The sequence below is a fragment of the Ostrinia nubilalis genome, chromosome 24 (assembly GCF_963855985.1).
Source record: "Ostrinia nubilalis chromosome 24, ilOstNubi1.1, whole genome shotgun sequence".
Taxonomy (NCBI): Eukaryota; Metazoa; Arthropoda; class Insecta; order Lepidoptera; family Crambidae; genus Ostrinia; species Ostrinia nubilalis.
The window spans coordinates 9,092,988-9,116,207 of record NC_087111.1 but is presented as its reverse complement, the minus strand read 5'-3'; the positions used below and the strand labels follow the sequence as shown (position 1 = coordinate 9,116,207).

Genomic DNA, 23,220 nt, shown 5'->3' with positions numbered 1-23,220 from the left:
ACATAATTACGCGCGAGCGATAAGGATGGGTAGCTTGGGGTCATTGGACAAAATTCTACGTGCTCACGGACCAGGCTTTAGTCTGAGGCCACGCAGGTAGGGGTGAGAGAGAGAGAAACACTTTATTCATAGGATCATGTCACTCGGCGGCGTGGGACCCGCGCTCGGAGCGAGTTTATGTACACGGCGGGCTTGTGTCCGAGTCCGAAGCTACACAGGTAAGAATAATAAAAGGTACACATGAGAAAGAGAGAGATATACACCTAGTCTGAGGCCATGCAGGTACGTGCGAGAGAGAGAGAAACACTTTATTCATAGGATCATGCCACTCATAGGCTCGTGTCTGAGTCCGAAGCAACACAGGTAAGAGAGAGAAAGATATATCACAGATCACAGAAACTAAAGGGAGATGTGACAAGGGGGCGGGGCCGGTGTCGCAGCAATATGCCCAAAAACAGAACACATTGCTCGTGACAGCAATGAAGACAGCAGCGACGTCATAATGTAAACAGTTTACATTGCTTGCGTAGTACTAAAGATTGTTCGAACGTTGAGTACTGATACCGCAGTGGATAATGAGCACACATTTTGATTCCTTAACTCGCGAGATTGTAAACTATCAAAAGATTTTGGACAAGAACATACTACCACAGAATAATAATAAGTACTACGTACAGAAGAATAATTTATACGCGCACTATTATTATTATTTATGTATGTATATTTTATGCAGTATAGGTTAGTGTCCGTGACTCTCACTCGGCATGGGGCACACTGAAAACCAGCGTCGTGGCTTCCCTCACCGGGGGCCACGGCATATACTGAGTGGGGTCCCATTGCGATGGGCATCGCTGTGCGACAGGGTGGCACTGCTTAGTTTATTCATTCATTCATTGTATTTTTTATGTCACCTCTGTCTTATTTGCTTTTTTTTTTTTCATTTTACCTCTTTTGTCTTTTGTGATGTCCATGGCAATAAATGTTTCTTTCTTTCTTTCTTTCTTTCAGAAGTTTTACTTCGCGAAGGTATTTAAAAAAATGTATGCTCAATGTCATTAACAATATGGTGTAATTTAGCCTGTCTCAAGAGTCAAGCACCATTTTGTTGACAAACGTCAGTGATCGGCACTGCGCCGAAGCTATAGGGCTGACTTCGGTAAAATGATGTGACGTGAGGTGCCAAACTGCGGAAAATGCCGGAGGAAATACATGATTTAGCATGAATTATCATGAATAATATTAACTACTTATTTACCTCTCAGTGTCTTGAGGCAACTTAAAAAAGTACATTCTGTGTTTTTATTATTATTTAGGCAGTTAAATACTGCACAGTATTTAGTACACCATTTTCTTTATTTTCTTCCATCATACACAAGAATACGTGTGTGTGAGTCAATGTTCGCTCGTATGTGAGGCCTTGTCGAGATGAACAGGCCTGATACTACTTACAATTTAACGCACTGTGACCATTATACTTAAGTTACAAATATTAATCGTTGCTTTCAGGGTCCGTCAGCGGCGCTGTACGAGTACGATGTGAACAAGAAGATATGGAAGCCGCTTCCTTCCGCGCCGTCGCCCAGATACCTGCACACCGCTACTTTTGTATCGCCAGGTAACGACATTTATCTAAACATTCATCATAAAGTTTGCACCAGGGTTCGAAAGGTCTGTTATTATCATGATAATTATCTTGATAATAACAGATTGATAATTATCAGTTGATAATAACAAAAAAAATGCGCTCGGAAAAGTGAACTGTATTCGAAGTTTTCAAACTCGTGTGACTGTGGTGGACGTTATTTAACATAGATAGTTCTAAAACCTATCTATTTAGCTCCATAAGGATCACTCGTTAACTAGCGTCAAAATATTTATCTATTTTCCACAACGCTTTATGCGACTAGCGATGGATAACTTGACAACAATCAGTAACCAATAACATAAAGCAACATTCTCAATGTAACATCAGAATTTCTTATGAAACAATATGACAAATGTATCTTACACTGTTGATAATTATCCGATAATTATCTGATAATTATCCGATAATTATCTAATAATTATCACGAAGCGTAATTATCTTGATAATTTCGAACCCTGGTTTGCACTGCGACAGAGAGAATCCTATTTCTGTCTCTTAGGCCCAGAACAGACGGTGAAACGCAACTGCAACGAAATTGCAACTTTCTGATGATTCTGGTGAATGAAACTGAAACTGAAAGTTTCAAACTGGTCGCGTCATGTGCGGTCTCTCAACGGACGCTATGGCAGAAACTTAGATGCAACTCAAAAGTAACTAGCAGTTGCAGTTTCGTTGCAGTTGCGTTTCACCGTCTGTTCTGGGGCTTACTCGCTCGCGAAATGAAACCACCAAGCTATAGATCGTTTCATCCACGAAGACGCGCCCCACCATTCTTCCGCTAATGTTTGAGTGTTATCGGTACACGCTAAATGATCCACGAGTGCACAAGCACACTACAATAATGCCGCTCGGATCGCTCGGATCAAACTCCCCGCACGCGCTTTCCTCGACCATAAAGGTGGGGCGCGTCTTCGTTGATGAAACAATCTATATTTGTGTGATATCCCACTGCAATGAGGGCTATCGTTTTAGCGCTCACCAGTTAGCGCCACTGTAGAGTAAGGTCCTGTCAATTGCTAGTAGCGAAGACAGTGGCACCAACTGGTGAGCGCTAAAGTGGTAGGAGGACTATCGCATTTGCACTCGTCAAGATGGCGCCACTGTAGAGTAAGGTCCTGTCAATCGCCAGGGGTGCCAACTGTTAAATATAAAAACGATAGCCCTCATTATTCTTTCTTTCTATTGATGAACTAATTCAACTACATGTTGTGTTCTCGTTCCAGGTATAATGTTAGTGTTCGGCGGCAACGCACACAACGATAGCTTGTCAGTCGCAGCCGCGTCGCGTTGCTACTCCGCCGGCGCTTTACTCTACAACGTCAGGTAATATAACCAACACTTCTCTTTTTATTAAAATAAGATTGCATAAGATGCCAAATTGTTTAGCTTGGTATGCTGTTTTTATGTACAGAGGGAAGAAAGTGGGAATTCAAGGAGGAATCATTTACGTTTTATTTTTATTTTTCTTTATTAAGGAAACAAACAGCATGCACACACACAGCTATTCATTTTACTGGACTATCAAAATTGTTTATTTCTCTAATATTAATCGCATTGGGATAACCTGTAATGTGAGAGATATGATTGTGAAATATTTACGCGTCCACCCACAAGGTGTACCACCTCATAAAGGTAGCAGGAAGGCGTTGGATGCAGGCCGCCTCCAACTGGCCATTGTGGAACTTATTGGGGGAGGCCTATGTTCAGCAGTGGACGTCATGTGGCTGACATGATGATGATAAAAAAAACCAAGTGACAATATTAACCTTTGGTGACCATTATTAAGCCACGATAGCCCAACTGTGAAGGGGTCAAACTGGCCGACTCGAGATCCGAGAAACGCGGGTTTGATTCCCACCGCCGCCTGACTATAAATTGTGGTGCGCCCACTCGTAACACAAGCTTATTTAGCTTAACACGAGAGGCTAACGGGACTAAAAAATATACAGGGTGTTAGGTAAATGGGTATATGAGCCGATACTAGCCCATGTTAACATGGGCATATAAATGGTATGGTGAAGTCAGAAATTTGATAATATCATTTTAATTTTTTTTATTTTCATACAAAATAAATTTTATAAAATCCGATTTGTATGAAAATTAAAATAATTAAAATGATGATATCAAATTTCTGACTTCACTATACCATTTATATGCCCATATTAACATGGGCTAGTGTCGGCTCATATACCCATTTACCTAACACCCTGTATATATTTTCCTTTATTTCCAGGTGTAAAACCTGGATAACCAGTTCAAGTCCTACCGGGGCAGCGAGAGCGGCGCACGCGGCGGCGTCGTTGCCTCAGCTGCAGTCTTCGCAACAGAGCCGGCGCGCTGCTATCATACATGGAGGGTATGTGGATAATAATTTACCTCCATTTTTACGTGCCTATAGAAACTGGCAATTACTGCAGTCCTTAGAGTGGCAGAGGAGACGCGCTACTGGGCGAAAAATTTTGTAGGTTGGAACGCTCGATTTTTCGAACATTTGTATACGGCGTTATCCGTAATCAGTTCTAAATAGGCGTCGTACAGACCACAGTCACAAATATCGATAATTTAGTAAAAAAATGTAGTTTCGTGAAACGCTCCACCGTTACTAATATTGTATGAAACTATGCATGATTTCCTGCCACCCACATGCCCCTTCCTCGAACAGTTTTCGATACATGATACGAGCATTGCTATTTTCAAAAATTTTCGGTCCATCCTATATTATGGTGCGTCCACACCGGGTGCACAGACTCGCGCGGCAAATTGAAAATCAATTAGTTTTTCAGGGCTAGAATGAAGTGTTTTAGCAATTACTGCAACGTTTTAATTGTATATTCGCAGTTTCGACGGCCGCCTGCGATCCGACGCGCTTCTCTTCGAGACGGGCGACAAGTGTTCCTCGTACAATGACGAAGTAGCATGTGTTGCTGCTGCGAATCACGCGGCGCGCGCGTGCGCGTGGCACGTGCACAAAAGGATATGTATGCCGGTGAGTTTGTAGACGTGGAAAAGCCTATACTATATACTATACTAGGTGCACCGACGATCTGGTGAAGGTCGCATAAAGAGCCTGGATGCGGGCGGCGCAGGACCGGTCGTTATGGAAATCCTTGGGGGAGGGTTTGTCCTGCAGTGGACGTCATTTGGCTGAGATGCCGTCGCCGTCACGTCAAACAGAATCGTTTTTGCAACTATTTGACAGTTTGTTAGCACTTATTGGCACACTGAAAACTTGAACTGAAATATTTTCAGATTGACATTAAAACACACAAAAACTAAACTCCGCCTCTTTCAGTCTTGATTTTCTTATGTGAGGCAAATCTAGGAACCTCTAGAGAAGGTTTCAGTAGGTCTCTACTAAGCTGAGACTAAAAGGTCTTTCTTTCTTACGAAAATCGCGTTAGAATCGTGAAAATTAAAACGCTTATTTATCCACATTTTTGTCTGTTTCAGTTAGAAGAAGTTGGATGGAAAGAATCATTCGAGGGTGATGTGAAAGCGTGCGTCACAGAACCTACTTTTGGTAAGATACAAAAGTTACTTTCAGCATGTTCATACATTTACTTACTTCTTAGTTGTTGTACATACGAGTTTGTGATTGTGTGAAACAATCTCGTTGTTTAATTTATGCAAAGAGGAAAAGTGTGAATACTTCTTACTCAATCAATGTTTTGCCTTGATAAGATCAGTGGCTCAAGTAGGGACCTAAATTAGGGCATGCCACTTTAAAAATTATAAATAACTTGAAAAAATCGAACTGCCTAAGGCGGGAATTGAACCCACGACCTTCCGATTGCCGGGCGACTGCTCTTCCAACTGAGCTACTTAGACACTGGATGATCCCGTCGAAATTGTCAAGTGTAAGAGTAGGCGCACACCGTTGATTTTTAGTTGGCCGATAGTTGTGTCCGATTTTAAATTGTATGAAGAATCGGCCAAATCGAATCGGCTTAGTGTGCGCACTCCCATACATGCCCATACTGATCAACAGCCCGACTAAACTATCGGCCAAAGAAAAATCAACGGTGTGCGCTTACTCTAAAAGTAACGTGGTGTTTATACCATATTGTAACATAAATATTTGTGCTGTATTCTACAGACGAGCGACTATGCGCGTCGGCGGAAAGCTGCGGCGCTTGCACGGCGGCGGGCTGCGCGTGGTGCGGCGCCTGTCTCGCGTCTGCTCTGTACTGCACGCGGCACACGCACCAGGTAACACGCTACACCCGCTAGGTAACGCGCTACGCCTGCTAGGTAACGCGCTACACCCGTTAGGTAACACGCTACACGCGCTAGGTAACGCGCTACACCCGCTAGGTAACACGCTACACGCGCTAGGTAACGCGCTACACCCACTAGGTAACACGCTACACCCGCTATGTAACATGCTACACCCGCTGGGTAACACGCTACACCCGCTAGGTAACGCGCTACATCCACTAGGTAACGCGCTACACGCGCTAGGTAACAGACTACACCCGCTAGGTAACACGCTACACGCGCTAGGTAACGCGCTACATGCGCTAGGTAATGTGCCACACGCAGTACGCACAGTGGTCTTGTCGAAAAAACTGATCAAAATCCAATCAAAAATATTTCATTCAATTTTGGTCCTCCATGGTACTAAAAGTTCTACCACAGAATAATAATAAGTACTTCGTACAGAAGATTTTCTTCGCGGAGGTATTTAAAAAAATGTATGCTCAATGTCGTTAACAATATGGTGTAATTTAGCTTGTCTCAAGAGTCGAGCACCATTTTGTTGACAAACGTCAGTGATCGGTACTGCGCCGAAGACATAGGGCTAACTTCGGTAAAATGATGTGTGACGTGAGGTGCCAAACTGCGAAAAATGGCGGAGGAAATACATGAATAAGCATGAATTATATTTTGTGTTTCTAATATTATTCAGGCAGTTAAAAAATACTGTAGAGTATTAATTGCACCACCGTTTTTACATATGGTTTATTGTCTTTACAATGCAAATGGGTGAAGAATACGTGCGTGCGTCAATACTCGCTCGTGATTGTCCTGTCGATTTGGTATCTCAGGAGGGGTAGTCGCGCGTGTTTTGTTTTCGATGCAAACTCGCGGAGATGAACAGGCCTGGTTCTACTAAAAATCGGAAAATAAAATTAGTCGTAACTGAAGATAAAATGAATGCACTTGTTTTCTTGCCAGAGATGGTTCGCTCCCCGTCGGAGAAGCCCTATAATCGTGAGTTATTTTTAAAGACAATCACATGGTATAAACAGCAGTGTGACACAAATAATCGTATCTACATATACAGGGTGTTTGGTAAATGGGTATATGAGCCGAGACTAGCCCATGTTAACATGGGCATATAAATGGTATGGTGAAGTCAAAAAATTGGTATCTTCATTTTAATTATTTTAATTTTTATACAAATCGGAATTTATAAAATTTATTTTGTATGAAAATTAAAAAAATAAAATGATGATATCAAATTTCTGACTTCACCATACCATTTATATGCCCATGTTAACATGGGCTAGTGTCGGCTCATATACCCATTTACCAAACATCCTGTATAAAGATAAGCATTCATACTTGGCTAGTGATTGTTTAGCTGTTGTTATTTACACATATTTGTAACTATAGAAAACCGGTAATCGTTTAGCTACTACATATTTTATTGCGAGAAAATCTCTAAATTCGAAAAATAAATGCACTTTATTGCGTAAAAAATTGGTAATTTATGCTTGTAGACCCAATTCATTACAGTGAAGTTATATTTCAGCCAAACATTGTCATAGTTCGTTTCATCCACGAAGACGCGCCCCACCATTCTTCCGCTAATGTTTGAGTGTTATCGGTACACGCTAAATATCCATGAATGCACACGCACACTACAACAATGACGCTCGGATTGCTCGGATCAAACTCCCCGCACCCCGCGCGACCGAGACCTAAAATTGGTGGGGCGCGTCTTCGTGGATAAACCGAACTATACCGTAGTGTGTCGTTTACAAAACTGTTACTAAAAACCATATTATGTAAATAAAACATCGCCCGTTTGGTGTAGTGGTCCGAAACGGACTACTATTCCGAAGGTTGCGAGTTCGATTCCCGCACAGTACAAACATTTGTGTGCATGAACATATTTGTTTGTATTGGAATGGGTGTTTTCTATGTATAATATGTATGTTTTTACAAAAAAAAAGTATTTAATTATGTTTATATCCGTTGTCTAGTACCCATAGTACAAGCTTTGCTTAGTTTGGGACTAGAAGCGCAGTGTAAAATGTCCAAGGATATTATTTTATATTTATTTATTTATATTAAAACAATCTTTCACAGATGGCGCTCTCGCTAGAAGAGTGCGGCGCCACGAGCGAATCGCCGCGGGAGGCGTGCGGACGCTTCCACTCTTGCGCAGCTTGCTATGCGCACCAACATCACCATACACACGTAAGTCAATACTATTAAGTTACAAAAATTTTATTAAAAAAAGGAAATAAGTAGTATATCCGTTACACAAGCATATCAGTTGCTTACTTTTTGGAGCTAGATGGCACTAAATAGATAGAAATAGGTACAAAATAGATATTGTTGCAATAAATCCCGTGAAGTGATAATTTTATAGTAAAAATGCAACATAATAGTTTAAAATATTATAGATGGCACTGTGTGAAATAGTCCAAAAATAAAAAAAAATTGTTAGACTATAATTTAATTAATCCAGGCAGATAGATATATTTGTGATTATAATATACTAGCTGACCCGGCGAACTTTGTTCCGCCTTAATGGCAATAAATAAGCAGACTTTTTTTAAAATTTCGAACGGGATAAAAAGTATCCTATGTCCTTCTCCTGGCTCTAAACTACCTCCCTGACAATTTTCAGCTAAATCGGTTCAGCCGTTCTTGAGTTATAAGTGGTGTAACTAACACGACTTTCTTTTATATACAGGGTGGAAACGTTAAGTGATCTCACTCGATTACTTCTAAACTATACAAGATATCGAAAAACTGATTACTGATTCTGAAAGTGCTTCACAAGTTCTTTCAAACGGTACCAATAATAGGTTACATAATAAACTGGATCTATCCAAAAATTCAGTGTTTCCAGCTTCCATACATTTAGTAAAACCACATAATATTAAAAACTATACAAGATATTAAAAAACTGATGACTGATCCTGAAAGTGCTTTACGAGCTCTATCCAACGGTACCAATAATAGGTAACAAAATTAACTGGATCTATCCTAAAATTCAGTGTTTCCAGCTTCCATACATTTAGTACAGCCACAGTCATGGCACTCATGTCTTGATAATATTATAGCAAATAAAGCCTAAAACCAATGTTTTCCATGAATAATTTTAAATAAGAATGCAATTTACTAGTTCATTTTATAAGTTTATTGTTTAATTAAAAAAAATACTTCTAATTTTGTTTGGCTGGCGTACATTTAATATGGAGGCTGAAAACATTTAATTTTCGGATAGATCCAGTTAATTCTGTAACCTATTATTGGTACCGTTGGATAGAGCTCGTGAAGCACTTTCAGGATCAGTAATCAGTTTTTCGATATCTTGTATAGTTTAGAAATAATCGAATGAGATCACTTATCGTTTCCACCCTGTATATAGATTTCTTCTTTCAGGGTTCTGAAGAATTAACCCAGCGGTTATGTTACTGGGACTACGACACGATAAAATGTAAACCTGCCAATTCTTCTGATGATATTAGGTAAGTAATAAAAAGAACTCATGGCCGTAGAGATAGTTTTTGACACAGAACTAAAGTTATGCCGCATATTATGTCTATTTGCCGTGTGCCATTTTGAATTTCATTCCCTTACAGTTTAAATGTCACACGGTTAAAAGATTTGTGTGGTATTGCTATGTCCGCGACATCATAAAATGCATATCTATTATGTTGTCCCGAAGTGGTTGTAGTAACCTATACATCTCTTCTCTTCTCTTCTTAGTCGGGCACTCTTGTCAGAGTGGTCGTGGTTGCGCTGACGAGGTAAATGGTGGGGTGATGTCATCTCCGAGGGTAGCTCTCCTGGCGATGAGCTTCCATTTCTGACGGTTAGGCCTCAGCCTCGAATTTAGCGGGCAGCGGGGCGTCGGCGGTAGCGGCGCGGCAGCGGCAGGATCTTATGCGTAAAATCAAATAGACCGGTTCTCGAAAACAACGGCGCGGGAGCGGGCAACGAGCGGGCAGCGCACTCCTTCTTTTGCCCACAATAAATCGAGCGTTAGGAATAAATTTGAATCGAAATAAAATTGTCGCCGTTGTTCAGACATTTCGTTTGCGAATAAAAACAAATATCTCGACAACACAACCCCGAACACAACACTTCGCCGCTTGTTTCGAGAACGGGTCTGCGTTGTCCGCCCCGCTCCCGCGCCGCTGCCCGCTAAATTCGAGGCTGAGGCCTTAGAGGCGCACAGTGGTCCCGATTTAATAAAACATGGACATCGATGCTAGAGGCACGAAAATTTTTTTGATGGTTACTGCTATGATAACTAATAAGGCAAAAAAATATTACAATCCTACGACGTCTATTTCGTAGTAAAAAAAAATATATACATATTTTTTCTATGGAAGAAATTACGTTTCTGTCAATTTTTCGAAATTGTTTAACGATGTCAAGATGCCGATCACACATGTTATAAAACAAGTGATTCTGAGTATTTCATGCGAAGATACTTGTCACTTATCTCTGCGTACTTTTGAGTTATCGAGGGTTGAAAAATCGATTTTTTTATATTAAATATTTCCACGAAAAATTGCTAAAATTACAATATGGTGTATAAGGGACACCTTTGATGACAGATAACAACGACTCGCACTCGCGCGCGCTCGTATGCATCAGCTTTTAATAAAATAAAATAAAAAAATAAGGGAAATACTTAATACAACGTTGTATGTATAGGTCCGCTGGCCGTCAAAAAGTACCTTATACGAGAGGTTGCCCAATTTACAATATGTCCATCATTGATAACTCACACAAATATCATCTCTCTCTGAAGGATAACAAGTTTTTTTTGTTTCCAGAAGCTTTTGATAGGATGGAAGCTCATAAATACTCTCTGAAGTGAGAATGAATCTCAAATTGCGATATTGCCATTTTGACAAATTACATGATATAACTAGCGCTAACGTTTATCTTCAGGTAGACACAGTTTTAAGTTAAAAGATTGTCTACTATTTCACACTGTTTTTCGTTTTGGAACAGTTCTTTGATTATAGGTAGTCGCTAATTTCGTTTTGTTAGACTCTTTCAGTTTAGCACATAAAGCGTAAACTAATTCCTCCTCAGAATGATCTAAAAGTGTTAGAGAGCGTCTCTTCTTCTGCAGAAGAAGAATTTTGCATAAATCTTCAAAAGGTTTTTTATTTATACCAGAAGTCGATGGTTGCACATCTACTTCCGCAGTCTCATCAACTGGAGCGTCTTCCTCGGTGTTAACGTTGTCTATGCGTTGTGATAACTCGGTAAAAAACATTGTTTAAATCTATATTTTTACAATTTGGCCAGACAATTTCAGAGTCTAGCCAATGCGAATTCTGGTGCAAAAATGTCTTTTGGGCTCTGCTGGAAGCAGACCATATCTTCTTTGATATATTTTTTGTAAAATTACGACTTAATGATTTGATAATTACTCAAATCTTCGGAAGACAATTCAATGCCAATACGTTCGTCATTTTAGTCTGAAATGGTCTGGCCGAAATGTAAAAATATAGATTTAAAAAATGTTTTTTACCGAGTTAACACAACGCATAGACAACGTTAACACCGAGGAAGACGCTCCAGTTGATGAGACTGCGGAAGTAGATCTGCAACCATCGACTTCTGGTATAAATAAAAAACCTTTTGAAGATTTATGCAAAATTCTTCTTCTGCAGAAGAAGAGGCGCTCTCTAACACTTTTAGATCATTCTGAGGAGGAATTAGTTTACGCTTTATGTGCTAAACTGAAAGAGTCTTACAAAACGAAATTAGCGACTACCTATAATCAAAGAACTGTTCCAAAACAAAAAACAGTGTGAAATAGTAGACAATCTTTTAACTTAAAACTGTGTCTACCTGAAGATAAACGTTAGCGCTAGTTACATCATGTAATTTGACAAAATGGCAATATCGCAATTTGAGATTCATTCTCACTTCACAGAGTATTTATGAGCTTCCATCCTATCAAAAGCATCTGGAAACAAAAAAAACTTGTTATCCTTCAGAGAGAGATGATATTTGTGTGAGTTATCAATGATGGACATATTGTAAATTGGGCAACCTCTCGTATAAGCTACTTTTTGACGGCCAGCGGACCTATACATACAACGTTGTATTAAGTATTTCCCTTAATTTTTTATTTTATTTTATTAAAAGCTGATGCATACGAGCGCGCGCGAGTGCGAGTCGTTGTTATGTGTCATCAAAGGTGTCCCTTATACACCATATTGTAATTTTGGCAATTTTTCGTGGAAATATTTAATATAAAAAAATCGATTTTTCAACCCTCGATAACTCAAAAGTACGCAGAGATAAGTGACAAGTATCTTCGCATGAAATACTCAGAATCACTTGTTTTATAACATGTGTGATCGGCATCTTGACATCGTTAAACAATTTCGAAAAATTGACAGAAACGTAATTTCTTCCATACAAAAAATATGTATATATTTTTTTTTACTACGAAATAGACGTCGTAGGATTGTAATATTTTTTTGCCTTATTAGTTATCATAGCAGTAACCATCAAAAAAAATTTCGTGCTTCTAGCATCAATGTCCATGTTTTATTAAATCGGGACCACCGTGAGGCGTCGCGAGTACACTGGACCATGGTGGACTCAGTGGCCTTTGTCATGGCGACTGAGTCCTATACATACAGGTCTACAATTAATGAAGTATTTAAATATTATCGTATATTCCAGGAGCGTAGCATCGGCTGGCCCGTGCAGCGCTCCGTGTTCAACTTTCCAGACTTGCGCAAACTGCACCGCTGAAGAGTGCATCTGGTGCGCGTCTGCTGGCAGATGCGTGGATAAGGTGAGACTAGTTCCAGAAGTGTGCCTTTTAAGTAACTAAACTACTCGCTACTGATTAATAAATCTTTCGGTTTTATATGAACTCGACTGACCCGCCCAATTCGGACTCGTATAGCCGGTGAGTGAGTGATGAAGGATGCTACTCGCCTGTAAAATTTGGATTGGCTGGACTAAACGATTTGCTAACATAATCGATTTTTGGTGTTCTGTTCACGTTTAGTTCCAAAACTACTCGCCACTGGACTAAATTACTCGACTAGTGCGAGTGCCTGAGACGGAGCCGCGGACTAATGTCTAGACAATAACTCGCAGCTCCGTTTCATTTCGCTTTAGAGGAAACCGTCATGTTTTATTGGGAAGGCCCCGCCCTTCTGGCAGGGAGCAGGAATTGGCCATAACGGCCACAAAACAAAAACGTACCTGTCTGGCTACCTTGACTAAACCTTCCTTTGCCTCTGGTTACTTAGTACCTAGTCCTCCACTACATACTCAATGACTTAGTGATGATGACGATCAGTTCAAATCAGTTCTAACCAATTTTTTTTCCTCAGAACGCATACGGCGCCTCGTTTCCCCTCGGCGGCTGCCGCCTATGGTCGACCAGCGGCGGCGTCAGTACATGCGGCGACGCCCACGGCTGCGCCGCCCATGTATCCTGCAGCTCGTGCCGCGCTGAGCCCGCTTGCGGCTGGTGCGACGATGGCGCTGGCGGTGGCCGGGGGGTCTGCTTGCCGGGAGGAGCGAGGAGGCCTCATGCGCCGAGAGTCTGCGCTCAGCATCGGTGAGTATTTTCCACCCACAAGGTGGACCGACGACCTGATTAAGGTAGCAGGAAAGCGCTGGATGCAGGCCGCTGCCAACCGTGCGATGTGGAAGTCATTGGGGAAGGCCTATGTACAGCAGTGGCTGAAATGATGATAATGATGATCGGTGAATATTTTGCAAACTTGCAGCAAAGCTACAACGAAAATAATGGTTCTGCTGAGTAGCTGGTAGTGTCTTCTATTAGTTGCTATGGTTAAATTATCAAAATGTCTGAGGATGACGCTGATGCAGCTGGATTTAAAACGAACGTGGGAGGAGCAAGGCGAACACATGCGCCGAGATTCTGCGATCAGCATCGGTGAGTTCGTAATGGAGTCCTTTGCAGATGCTACGTCGGGCTTGAAACAAAAATAAAGGTTCTGCTGAGTAGCTGGTATCGTCTTCTGTTTGGTACAATGATTAAATTGTCAAAATGTCTGCGGATGACGCTGATGCAGCTGGATTTAATAATGGGGAGATGGAGTTGAACTTCCTTCGGCTCATACTATCATACGCATACGGCGCCTCATTTCCCCTCGGCGGCTGTCGTCTATGGTCAGTACATGCGGCGACGCCCACGGCTGCGCCGCCCATGTATCCTGCAGCTCGTGCCGCGCTGAGCCCGCTTGCGGCTGGTGCGACGATGGCGCTGGCGGTGGCCGCGGGGTCTGCTTGCCGGGAGGAGCTAGGAGACCTCATGCGCCGAGAGTTTGCGCACAGCATCGGTGAGTTGATTTTACTAGTGATAGATTAGCCCTGGAACAAAAATTAAGGTTCTGCTGAGTAGCTGGTAGTGTCTTCTGTTAGTTGCTGTGGTTAAATTGTCAAAATGTCTGCTGATGACGCTGATGCAGCTGGATTTAATAATGGGGAGTTGGAGTTGAACTTCCTTCGGCTCATACTATCATACGCATACGGCGCCTCATTTCCTCTCGGCGGCTGTCGTCTATGGTCGACCAGCGGCGGCGCCCACGGCTGCGCCGCCCATGTATCCTGCAGCTCGTGCCGCGCTGAGCCCGCTTGCGGCTGGTGCGACGATGGCGCTGGCGGTGGCCGCGGGGTCTGCTTGCCGGGAGGAGCGAGGAGGCCTCATGCACCGAGAGTCTGTGCACAGCATCGGTGAGTTGATTTTACTGGTGATAGATTAGCCCTGGAACAAAAATAAAGGTTCTGCTGAGTAGCTGGTTTTTTCTTCAGTTAGTTTCGATGACAAAATCGCTAAAATGTCTGCTGATGACGCTGATGCAGCTGGATTTAGAAACGTGGTAAAATGGAGAGTTACTTTGACTCTGTTTGAGCCCGCTTGCGGCTGGTGCGACGATGGCGCTGGCGGTGGCCGAGGGGTCTGCTTGCCGGGAGGAGCGAGGAGGCCTCATGCGCCGAGAGTCTGCGCTCAGCATCGGTGAGTTGAAATTACTGGTGATAAGGCAGGCCTGGAACAAAAATAAAGGTTCTGCTGAGTAGCTGGTATCTTCTTCAGCTAGTTTCATTGATTAAATCATCAAAATGTCTGCTGATGACGCTGATGCAGCTGGATTTAAAACGTGAGAGGAGCGAGGTGACCGCATGCGCCGAGAGTCTGAGCTCAGCATCGGTGAGTTGATAATGAAGTCTTAGCAGATGCTGCGTCGGGCTTGAAACAAAAATAAAGGTTCTGCTGAGTAGCTGGTATCGTCTTCTGTTTGGTACAATGATTAAATTGTCAAAATGTCTGCGGATGACGCCGATGCAGGAAATGGACCCGAACTTTCTTCGGTTCATACTGTCACGTGATAAGTTACATTGATGGCGCTGTCGGTGGCCGGGGGGTCGGCTTGCCGGAAGGAGCGAGGCGGCCGCATGCACTGAGAGTGTGTGCTCAGCATCGGTGAGTATTTTCCACCCACAAGGTGGACCGACGACCTGATAAAGGGAGCAGGAAGGCGCTGGATGCAGGCCGCTACCAACCGTGCGATGTGGAAATCATTGGGGGAGGCCTATGTTCAGCAGTGGACGTCCTGTAGCTGAAATGATGATGATCGGTGAGTATTTTGCAAACTTGCAGCAAAGCTACAACTAAAATAATGGTTCTGCTGAGTAGCTGGTTTTTTTTTCTGCTAGTTTCGATGACAAAATCGTTAAAATGTCTGCTGATGACGCTGATGCAACTGGATTTAAAACGTGGGAGGAACGAGCGACCGCATACTTCGTAATGAAGTCCTTAGCAGATGCTGCGTCAGGATTGAAACAAAAATAAAGGTTCTGCTGAGTAGCTGGTATCGTCTTCTGTTTGTTTCAATTATTAAATCATCAAAATGTTAGCTGATGACGCTGATGCAGCTGGATTTAAAACTTAGTGAAATCAAGCTGAACTTCCTCGTTTCTATTTGACAAAGCGCCGACCACTATGCGGCAGAAGGACACCTCTAGTGGGTTCGAGCTTGTTAGGAGCTCACATAACCTGCTTCCCCCTGGCAGCAGGTATTAAGACAGGCCATTTACCAGGGCAAAAAAGCCTACAGCAGTGCTGCAACAAAAATACTGTTTCTGCTGAGTAGCTGGTAACCTCTTCTGTTAGTTGCCATCAATAAATTATCAATATGTCTGCCGATCACACCGATGTTACCAGATTAAAAAATATCTTTTTTCATCGATCTTATTCCTTCCCCAGATGGCACTTCACCCGCTGTCCTGCGTGCCAGTGTAACGGACATGCGATATGCGATAGCTCAGCGCGATGCATCCAGCCATGCAGTGGCCGAGCCATCGGTGATCACTGCGACACGTGCGCGCCCGGCCATTGGGGCCACCCATTGAACGGTGGTTCTTGTCAGCGTGAGTTTATAAAATTGTCGATATACTTATCTTAGAATAATAAAAGTCATATAATTATTTACGTAACTCTAGCACTGATTCCCATTGGTCAAAGGGAACGGCGCAAGAAACTTGGCAAGTATTTTTTAGAGTTGCAACCTAGGCAGTTATTCAATAAACCTAATCTCACCCGGTAGCTATAGCTTAACTTGTAACACCCGTATGGGTTGCCACAAACGATTCTGTTTATAAATTGAAATGAATGAGAGTGAATAGGCACTTACAGGGCAGATATGTACCATCCTAGACTGCATTAACATCAGGTGCGATTGCGGTCAAATAACTGCCTTGTCTTGTATAAAAAAAACGTCATCTGCAGGTTATTAATTTAATGTCCACTCTAAACCATGACTTTTGTAATTCACTACTACCCTCATAATGCGTAATTTTTCCTTGCAGCGTGTGACTGCAACTCGCAAGCTGTGTCGTGTGCGCCCGACTCTGGCCGGTGTTACTGCACTACCAAGGGATTAGCAGGCGATCGCTGCGACAAGTGTGATAACACTAATCACTACCATGCCGATATCTACAACAAGGGCGCTTGCTACTGTGAGTACCTTAGAGTGAGTGTGAGTACGGTAGATGGTTGGCAGTCCACAACAGTACGTTTCTCTAGAAAGCCCCGTACAACCGAACTGTGGAATGGACTGTCGTCTGTGGTGTTTCCGGACGGATACGACCTGCAAGTTTTCATTAATCAAGTATTATGACGTCGCTGCTGTCATCATTGCTGTTACGAGCAATGTGTTCTGTTTTTGGGCATATTGCTGCGACACCGGCCCCACCCCCTTGTCACATCGCCCTTTAGTTTCTGTGATCTGTGGTACCTACCTTATACTGTCGTGATAGGAGCGAGTTTACAATATTACTACCAAGGGATTAGCGGGCGACCGCTGCGACAAGTGTGCTAATACTAACCACTACCACGCCGATATCTACAACAAGGGCGCTTGCTACTGTGAGTACCTTATGCCGCTGTGATAGGAGCTAATTTGCGACAAACATGTACCAATACCAGAATGACATCTACAACAAGGGCACTTGCTACTGAGTACCTACCATAAACCCTTAGGATAGGAGCTAATTTGCGACAAACATGTACCAATACCAGGATGACATCTCAACAAGGGCGCTTGCTACTGAGTACCTTATGACTTTGGGATAGGAGCTAGTTTGCAATAACACTACTAAGGGGCTGGCGAGTGACCGCTGCGACAAGTGTGCTAATACTAACCACTACCACGCCGATATCTACAACAAGGGCGCTTGCTACTGTGAGTACCTTATGCCGCTGTGATAGGAGCTAATTTGCGACAAACATGTACCAATACCAGAATGACATCTACAACAAGGGCACTTGCTACTGAGTACCTACCATAAACCCTTAGGATAGGAGCTAATTTGCGACAAACATGTACCAATACCAGGATGACATCTCAACAAGGGCGCTTGCTACTGAGTACCTTATGACTTTGGGATAGGAGCTAGTTTGCAATAACACTACTAAGGGGCTGGCGAGTGACCGCTGCGACAAGTGTGCTAATACTAACCACTACCACGCCGATATCTACAACAAGGGCGCTTGCTACTGTGAGTACCTTATGCTCTTTTAATAAGTGTGAGTTTAAAATAACATCACTAAGGGACTGGCGGGCGACTGCTGCGATAATAGTCTACAGTCCGGTCGCCGAGCAGGTAGAATTTCGTACAATGACCCCAAGCTACCCATCCTTATCGCTCGCAAGTAATTATATTGCTGTCGCGCTTGCACACTCACTGTGAGAGAAATTCTATCTGCTCGGCGACCGGACTTTAATCATTTCCACGTTGGTATCTACAACAAAGGCGCTTGCTATTGTGAGTACCTTATGCTCCTGTGATAGGTGCTAGTTTGCAATATGACTGCTAAAGGGCTGCTGGGGCGAAAGCGACATTGATTTTGTCTTCTTATGAAGTTAAAGAAGACACCCCGCAGACTACAAACTTAGTCGGCCGATTCCTTATACAAATTGGAGCCGACCAAACTATCAACCGACTGAAAGTCTAGTCTGCGGTGTATCAAAGAGCTATTTTGCAACATAAACTTAGTTCAAATTAATTTCTATGTTCACAGATGACCTAGCAGTAGACTACCAATTCACATTCAACCTGTCAAAGAAAGAAGACCGTCATTTGACTGCCATTAATTTCCGGAACGCGCCGGTCAAACCGGACGTTGACGCGGACTTCAGCATAACATGTTCGGCGCACGCGCGAATGAATCTCACAGTGCGCACGCGAGCCGAGCCCGCCGAGCGAACGTTGTTCAGTGACGTCAACTGCACCAACTTCCGATACAAGTGAGCATTATTATTTAACCTAATTATATTAATTGTAAAAGTGGAAGTGTCTTCCCACGCTGAACTGTCCCACCAAACTCAATGACAGGGGGGCGCTACCATCGTTCTACTATATGGTTTCCAACATGGCAAAAATCGGAACCAGCGATCCGGTATTGACGGTGGCGCCCCACTGTCAATGTCATGCATAGGACAGTTCAGTATTTTGGAACTATACAGACTTGTATGCTCAGTCACGTCATATCACCCCTCTAGTGCTCCTCCCAAACCTAAATTTTGATAATTTTGCACGGATTATTTTAAAACTACTATTACCTTGAAAAGAGAGGCTAACGCTATTCGTTCCCGATAATTTAATGATCTCGCTTGAATTTTATCAGATAGAAAATCCTATCTGTATAGACAAGCCCCCTAGACAAGTGGCACCTTTTGATAGCTCCGAAAATCGAATCCGTCACGATGCTGCGAAGTAACTACAAATTATAACATTGCCTCTTTGTCCAATCCCCCTACCTTCATCGAAATCGACGCTGAAATCGGTCATTTTTTTACCTTTTGAGAGTTTACGAGAGAGGAATTTTGTGTATTTCTATATCCTACTAAAGTCCGGTCGCCGAGCACATAGAATTTCGTCCAATGACCCCAAGCTACCCATCCTTATCACTCGCGGCCGCCCGTCGCACAGGCGCGACAGCAATATAATTACGCACGAGCGATAAAGATGGGTAGCTTGGGGTCATTGGACGAAATTCTATCTGTTCTGCGACCAGACTTTACATCAATAACGTTCTCTATTTCTTTGTAATGAATCGCAGAACGTCCCACTACAGGTTTGCCAAGTCGGAGCACTCCTTCTGCGTGGAAGACAACGTCACTCTGACCACATTCTTTGTATATTGTTCACGATGCGAAGTAACTACAAATTATAACTTTGCCCCTACCTTCATTGGAAATCCATGCTGAAATCAGAAAAAAAAACGCTTTTTTTAATTAACTTTTGAGAAAATTTGTATTTATTTATCCTACTAAAGCCCGGTCTGTGAGCACGTAGAATTTTGTCCAATGACTCTAAGCTACCCATCCTTATCGCTCGCGAGTAATTATATTGCTGTCGCGACTGTGCGACGGGCAGCAGCAGTGAGTGTGCGAGCGCGACAGCAACATAATTATGCGCGACCGATAAGGATGGGTAGCTTGGAGTCATTGGACAAAATTCTACGTGCTCGCAGACCAGACTATACATCAAAAACATTCTCTATTTCTTTGTAATGAATCGCAGAACGTTCCACTACAGGTTCGCCAAGTCGGAGCACTCCTTCGGCGTGGAAGACAATGTCACTCTGACCACGTTCTTTGTATATTGTTCACGATGCGAAGTAACTACAAATTATAACTTTGCCCCTACCTTTATTAGAAAACCATGCTGAAATCAGACAAAAAAAAAAACGCTTTATAATTCACTTTTGAGAAAATTTGTATTTCTTTATCCTACTAAAGCCCGGTCTGTGAGCACGTAGAATTTTGTCCAATGACCCCAAGCTACCCATCCTTATCGCTCGCGAGTAATTATATTGCTGTCGCGACTGTGCGACGGGCGGCAGCAGTGAGTGTGCGAGCGCGACAGCAACATAATTATGCGCGACCGATAAGGATGGGTAGCTTGGGGTCATTGGACAAAATTCTACGTGCTCGCAGACCAGACTATACATCAATAACGTTCTCTATTTCTTTGTAATGAATCGCAGAACGTTCCACTACAGGTTCGCCAAGTCGGAGCACTCCTTCGGCGTGGAAGACAACGTCACTTTGACCACGTTCTTCGTCTACGTGTATGACTTTCGGCCGCCACTCTGGATACAAATCTCGTTCTCGCAGTATCCCAAATTGAACCTGCAGCAGTTCTTCATAACGTTCTCGTCGTGTTTCTTGCTGCTGTTGCTTGTGGCGGCTGCGCTGTGGAAGATTAAGCAAGTGAGTGGTTTTAAGTTATTCAAATCAAATCGTTTTTATTTGCGAACATGGGCTTACAATTAGTAGGTGTTACAAGTTTTTTAGTAACTCATCTTCCACCTAATTAAGGATTAAACGCCTGTGGATTCATCATCATCATTTCAGCCATAGGACGTCCACTGCTGAACATAGGCCTCCCCCAATGACTTCCTTATCGCACGGTTGGTAGCGGCCTGCATCCAGCCTGTGGATTCAATTCAAATTATTCGAGAAAGTCGAAAACGAAAAAGTTACGCCTGAAATAGCGAAAAACAAATAATTTTTTGCGTTAGATATTTTGAAAACGAAGTATGATACAAAAAAAGGGAGAAAAATTCCTGGACAATTTAATCAGCTACAATTTCCGTCTAAAACAAAGACGATCGGGTTAAGAGTTTGCTTTGTAGCTTAACTTTTTTTTAAAAAGTTAAATTTATCCAGATTTTCTCGTCGCTCAGCGACAATATTTTTTCAAATTCCGTAGATTTATTTCCAATGTGCTCATTCGTTTGCGGCACGAATTCTTTGAATTTTTGTCTGATTGATCATAGAGTATACTTTTGTTTCCAGAAATACGACTTATACAGAAGAAGACAGCGGTTGTTCGTGGAAATGGAACAGATGGCCTCCAGGCCATTCAGTCAAGTCTGCGTCGAGTTAGAACGCGGATGGGTTGGAGGAGGTAAGCTTACAATATTTAGTCGGTTAAAGATGTGGAGAAAACCGAGTTGTTATTGTAAGCGCTAATATGACAAATAATGATCGAAATTCAGTATTGTCGATGATGTTATCAACTAATACGATAGCAATGTAGTTATGTATGATGATTCCATAAATATTGTCTTTCAAGTCAATCAGTTTATGTCCACGGCTTGTCGGTCCGTTATAAACGTCAACGTAAGCGTGCCACTTTCTAAAACTGGTATAACTGGCACATTGACAGTTTCAGTATGGAAAATATATCAAAATGTCGAATAACTGACGATTAATATTTACTTTTGTTTGGTCAAATCCACCCTTAATGAAATAATCTAAATCTTTTTCATAAACCATTTTTTCATTTGTGAAAACTGTTCAGTTGCTTATCGCGAACAGGCGAAAGGAAGTTTTTGTTTGTGTAGTAACAAACAGCCCACATCAATATGAATTTGTCTTAGCACTAAAAGCTAATTTATGTTTACATATCGTATTGATAAACGGTAATGTTATTTCCACCAGGCACAGGCGTGCCCGCGCCGGTCGCTCTCGAACCGTGCCGCGGCGGGCGCGCGGCGGTGCTGTCGCTGCTGGTGCGCCTGCCGACGGGCGGCAGCGGGCGCGCGCCGCCGCTGGGCGGGCTGGCCGTGGCCTCCGCGCTCGTCACGCTGGGCCACCACGCGCCGCCCGCGCCCGCCAAGCGCCCCGACCACCGCTGACAGGTAGCTAGATAGCTTATGCAGTCGCTATAGGATGTATATCCCCCTTCCTATCTCTCTAAATCAGGCTGGCCAGGTGCGGCCCAGTCTCCAAGCGGCGCTCCCAAGGTGAAAGGCTCAAGACTACCACGCAGGTAACTTAAAGATTAGTTCCACGCTCTTAAAGCCCCGCCCCCTTGACAAACCCCGCCCACAGCGTCTATAAACGAATACCGCCACTGATACTCTATAGCAAAACATCTGTGGCTCGCTTGCGCTCGCGCGCACGTAGCGTGTGCTAACATAGCCCCGCCCCTTGACGAGAGCCGCCCACAACCGACCACAATAGTATCTTGCTATAGCAAGATACCAAGCGCTTCCTTAATGAAGACATTATAGACGGCCTAGCCTTGTGGCTCGCGTGCTCTCCCCCTAGAAGGCCACCACTGACATATAGGTACCTCTAAGGACGCCTGGCCATCTGACTCATAAACACACGCCCAAGTAGCAAGCGACCATTTTAGACACTAAAAGTACCTCACTCTACAGCCTGGCCTTGTTGCCTTTTATACGCAGCATCGCGTCCTAGTAGCAAGCGGCTGGAGCATTTTAGACACTAAGGATACCTCACTCTACAGCCCATAACTCGCCTGGCTTTGTGACTCGTAAGCGCACGCCCTAGTAGCAAGCAGCCAGACCATTTTAGACACTAGGTCCCTCACTTTAAAGCACATAGTCACGCGCCGCCCCGAGCCGGTGCTGTCGCTGCTGGTGCGCCTGCCGACGGGCGGCAGCGGGCGCGCGCCGCCGCTGGGCGGGCTGGCCGTGGCCTCCGCGCTCGTCACGCTGGGCCACCACGCGCCGCCCGCGCCCGCCAAGCGCCCCGACCACCGCTGACAGGTAGGAGCTTCTCTAGGTGCCGCACTCCCAAGGCGAAAGGCTCGAGACTACTACACACCACCGCTGACAGGTAGCTGATAGCTTATGCAGTCGCTATAGGATGTATATCCCCTCCTCCTATCTCTCTAAAGCCCAACTGAACAGGTAACTTACAGCACCCCCAACAGTCAAAAACAAGCTGTAATTGCTCCGCCCTACTCGGCACAGGCCCGACTACCGCTGACAGGTAGCTGAAGAACTGTACAGCTGTCTCTAAGATCGCTCCTGAGCT

The 23,220-nt window shown here is 43.5% G+C and overlaps 1 protein-coding gene across 1 annotated transcript in view; it reads left to right on the top strand.

Annotated features, from left to right (window-relative positions):
• The window catches only part of LOC135083617 (attractin-like protein 1), a 46,041-nt gene extending 23,095 nt beyond the window's left edge, over positions 1 to 22,946 (top strand). The window contains exons 10-30 of the mRNA XM_063978316.1: positions 1,507 to 1,615; positions 2,869 to 2,968; positions 3,879 to 4,001; positions 4,484 to 4,631; positions 5,096 to 5,165; positions 5,742 to 5,854; positions 7,964 to 8,074; positions 9,272 to 9,357; positions 12,557 to 12,671; positions 13,222 to 13,451; positions 13,711 to 13,793; positions 13,933 to 14,199; positions 14,329 to 14,593; positions 16,125 to 16,288; positions 16,727 to 16,876; positions 18,441 to 18,666; positions 20,427 to 20,637; positions 21,226 to 21,382; positions 21,880 to 22,051; positions 22,138 to 22,204; positions 22,779 to 22,946. Of these exons, the coding sequence (XP_063834386.1) occupies positions 1,507 to 1,615; positions 2,869 to 2,968; positions 3,879 to 4,001; positions 4,484 to 4,631; positions 5,096 to 5,165; positions 5,742 to 5,854; positions 7,964 to 8,074; positions 9,272 to 9,357; positions 12,557 to 12,671; positions 13,222 to 13,451; positions 13,711 to 13,793; positions 13,933 to 14,199; positions 14,329 to 14,593; positions 16,125 to 16,288; positions 16,727 to 16,876; positions 18,441 to 18,666; positions 20,427 to 20,637; positions 21,226 to 21,382; positions 21,880 to 22,051; positions 22,138 to 22,204; positions 22,779 to 22,946 (3,135 nt within the window). The remainder of the gene's footprint in view (positions 1 to 1,506; positions 1,616 to 2,868; positions 2,969 to 3,878; positions 4,002 to 4,483; positions 4,632 to 5,095; positions 5,166 to 5,741; positions 5,855 to 7,963; positions 8,075 to 9,271; positions 9,358 to 12,556; positions 12,672 to 13,221; positions 13,452 to 13,710; positions 13,794 to 13,932; positions 14,200 to 14,328; positions 14,594 to 16,124; positions 16,289 to 16,726; positions 16,877 to 18,440; positions 18,667 to 20,426; positions 20,638 to 21,225; positions 21,383 to 21,879; positions 22,052 to 22,137; positions 22,205 to 22,778) is intronic.
• The last annotated feature ends 274 nt before the right edge of the window (positions 22,947 to 23,220 follow it).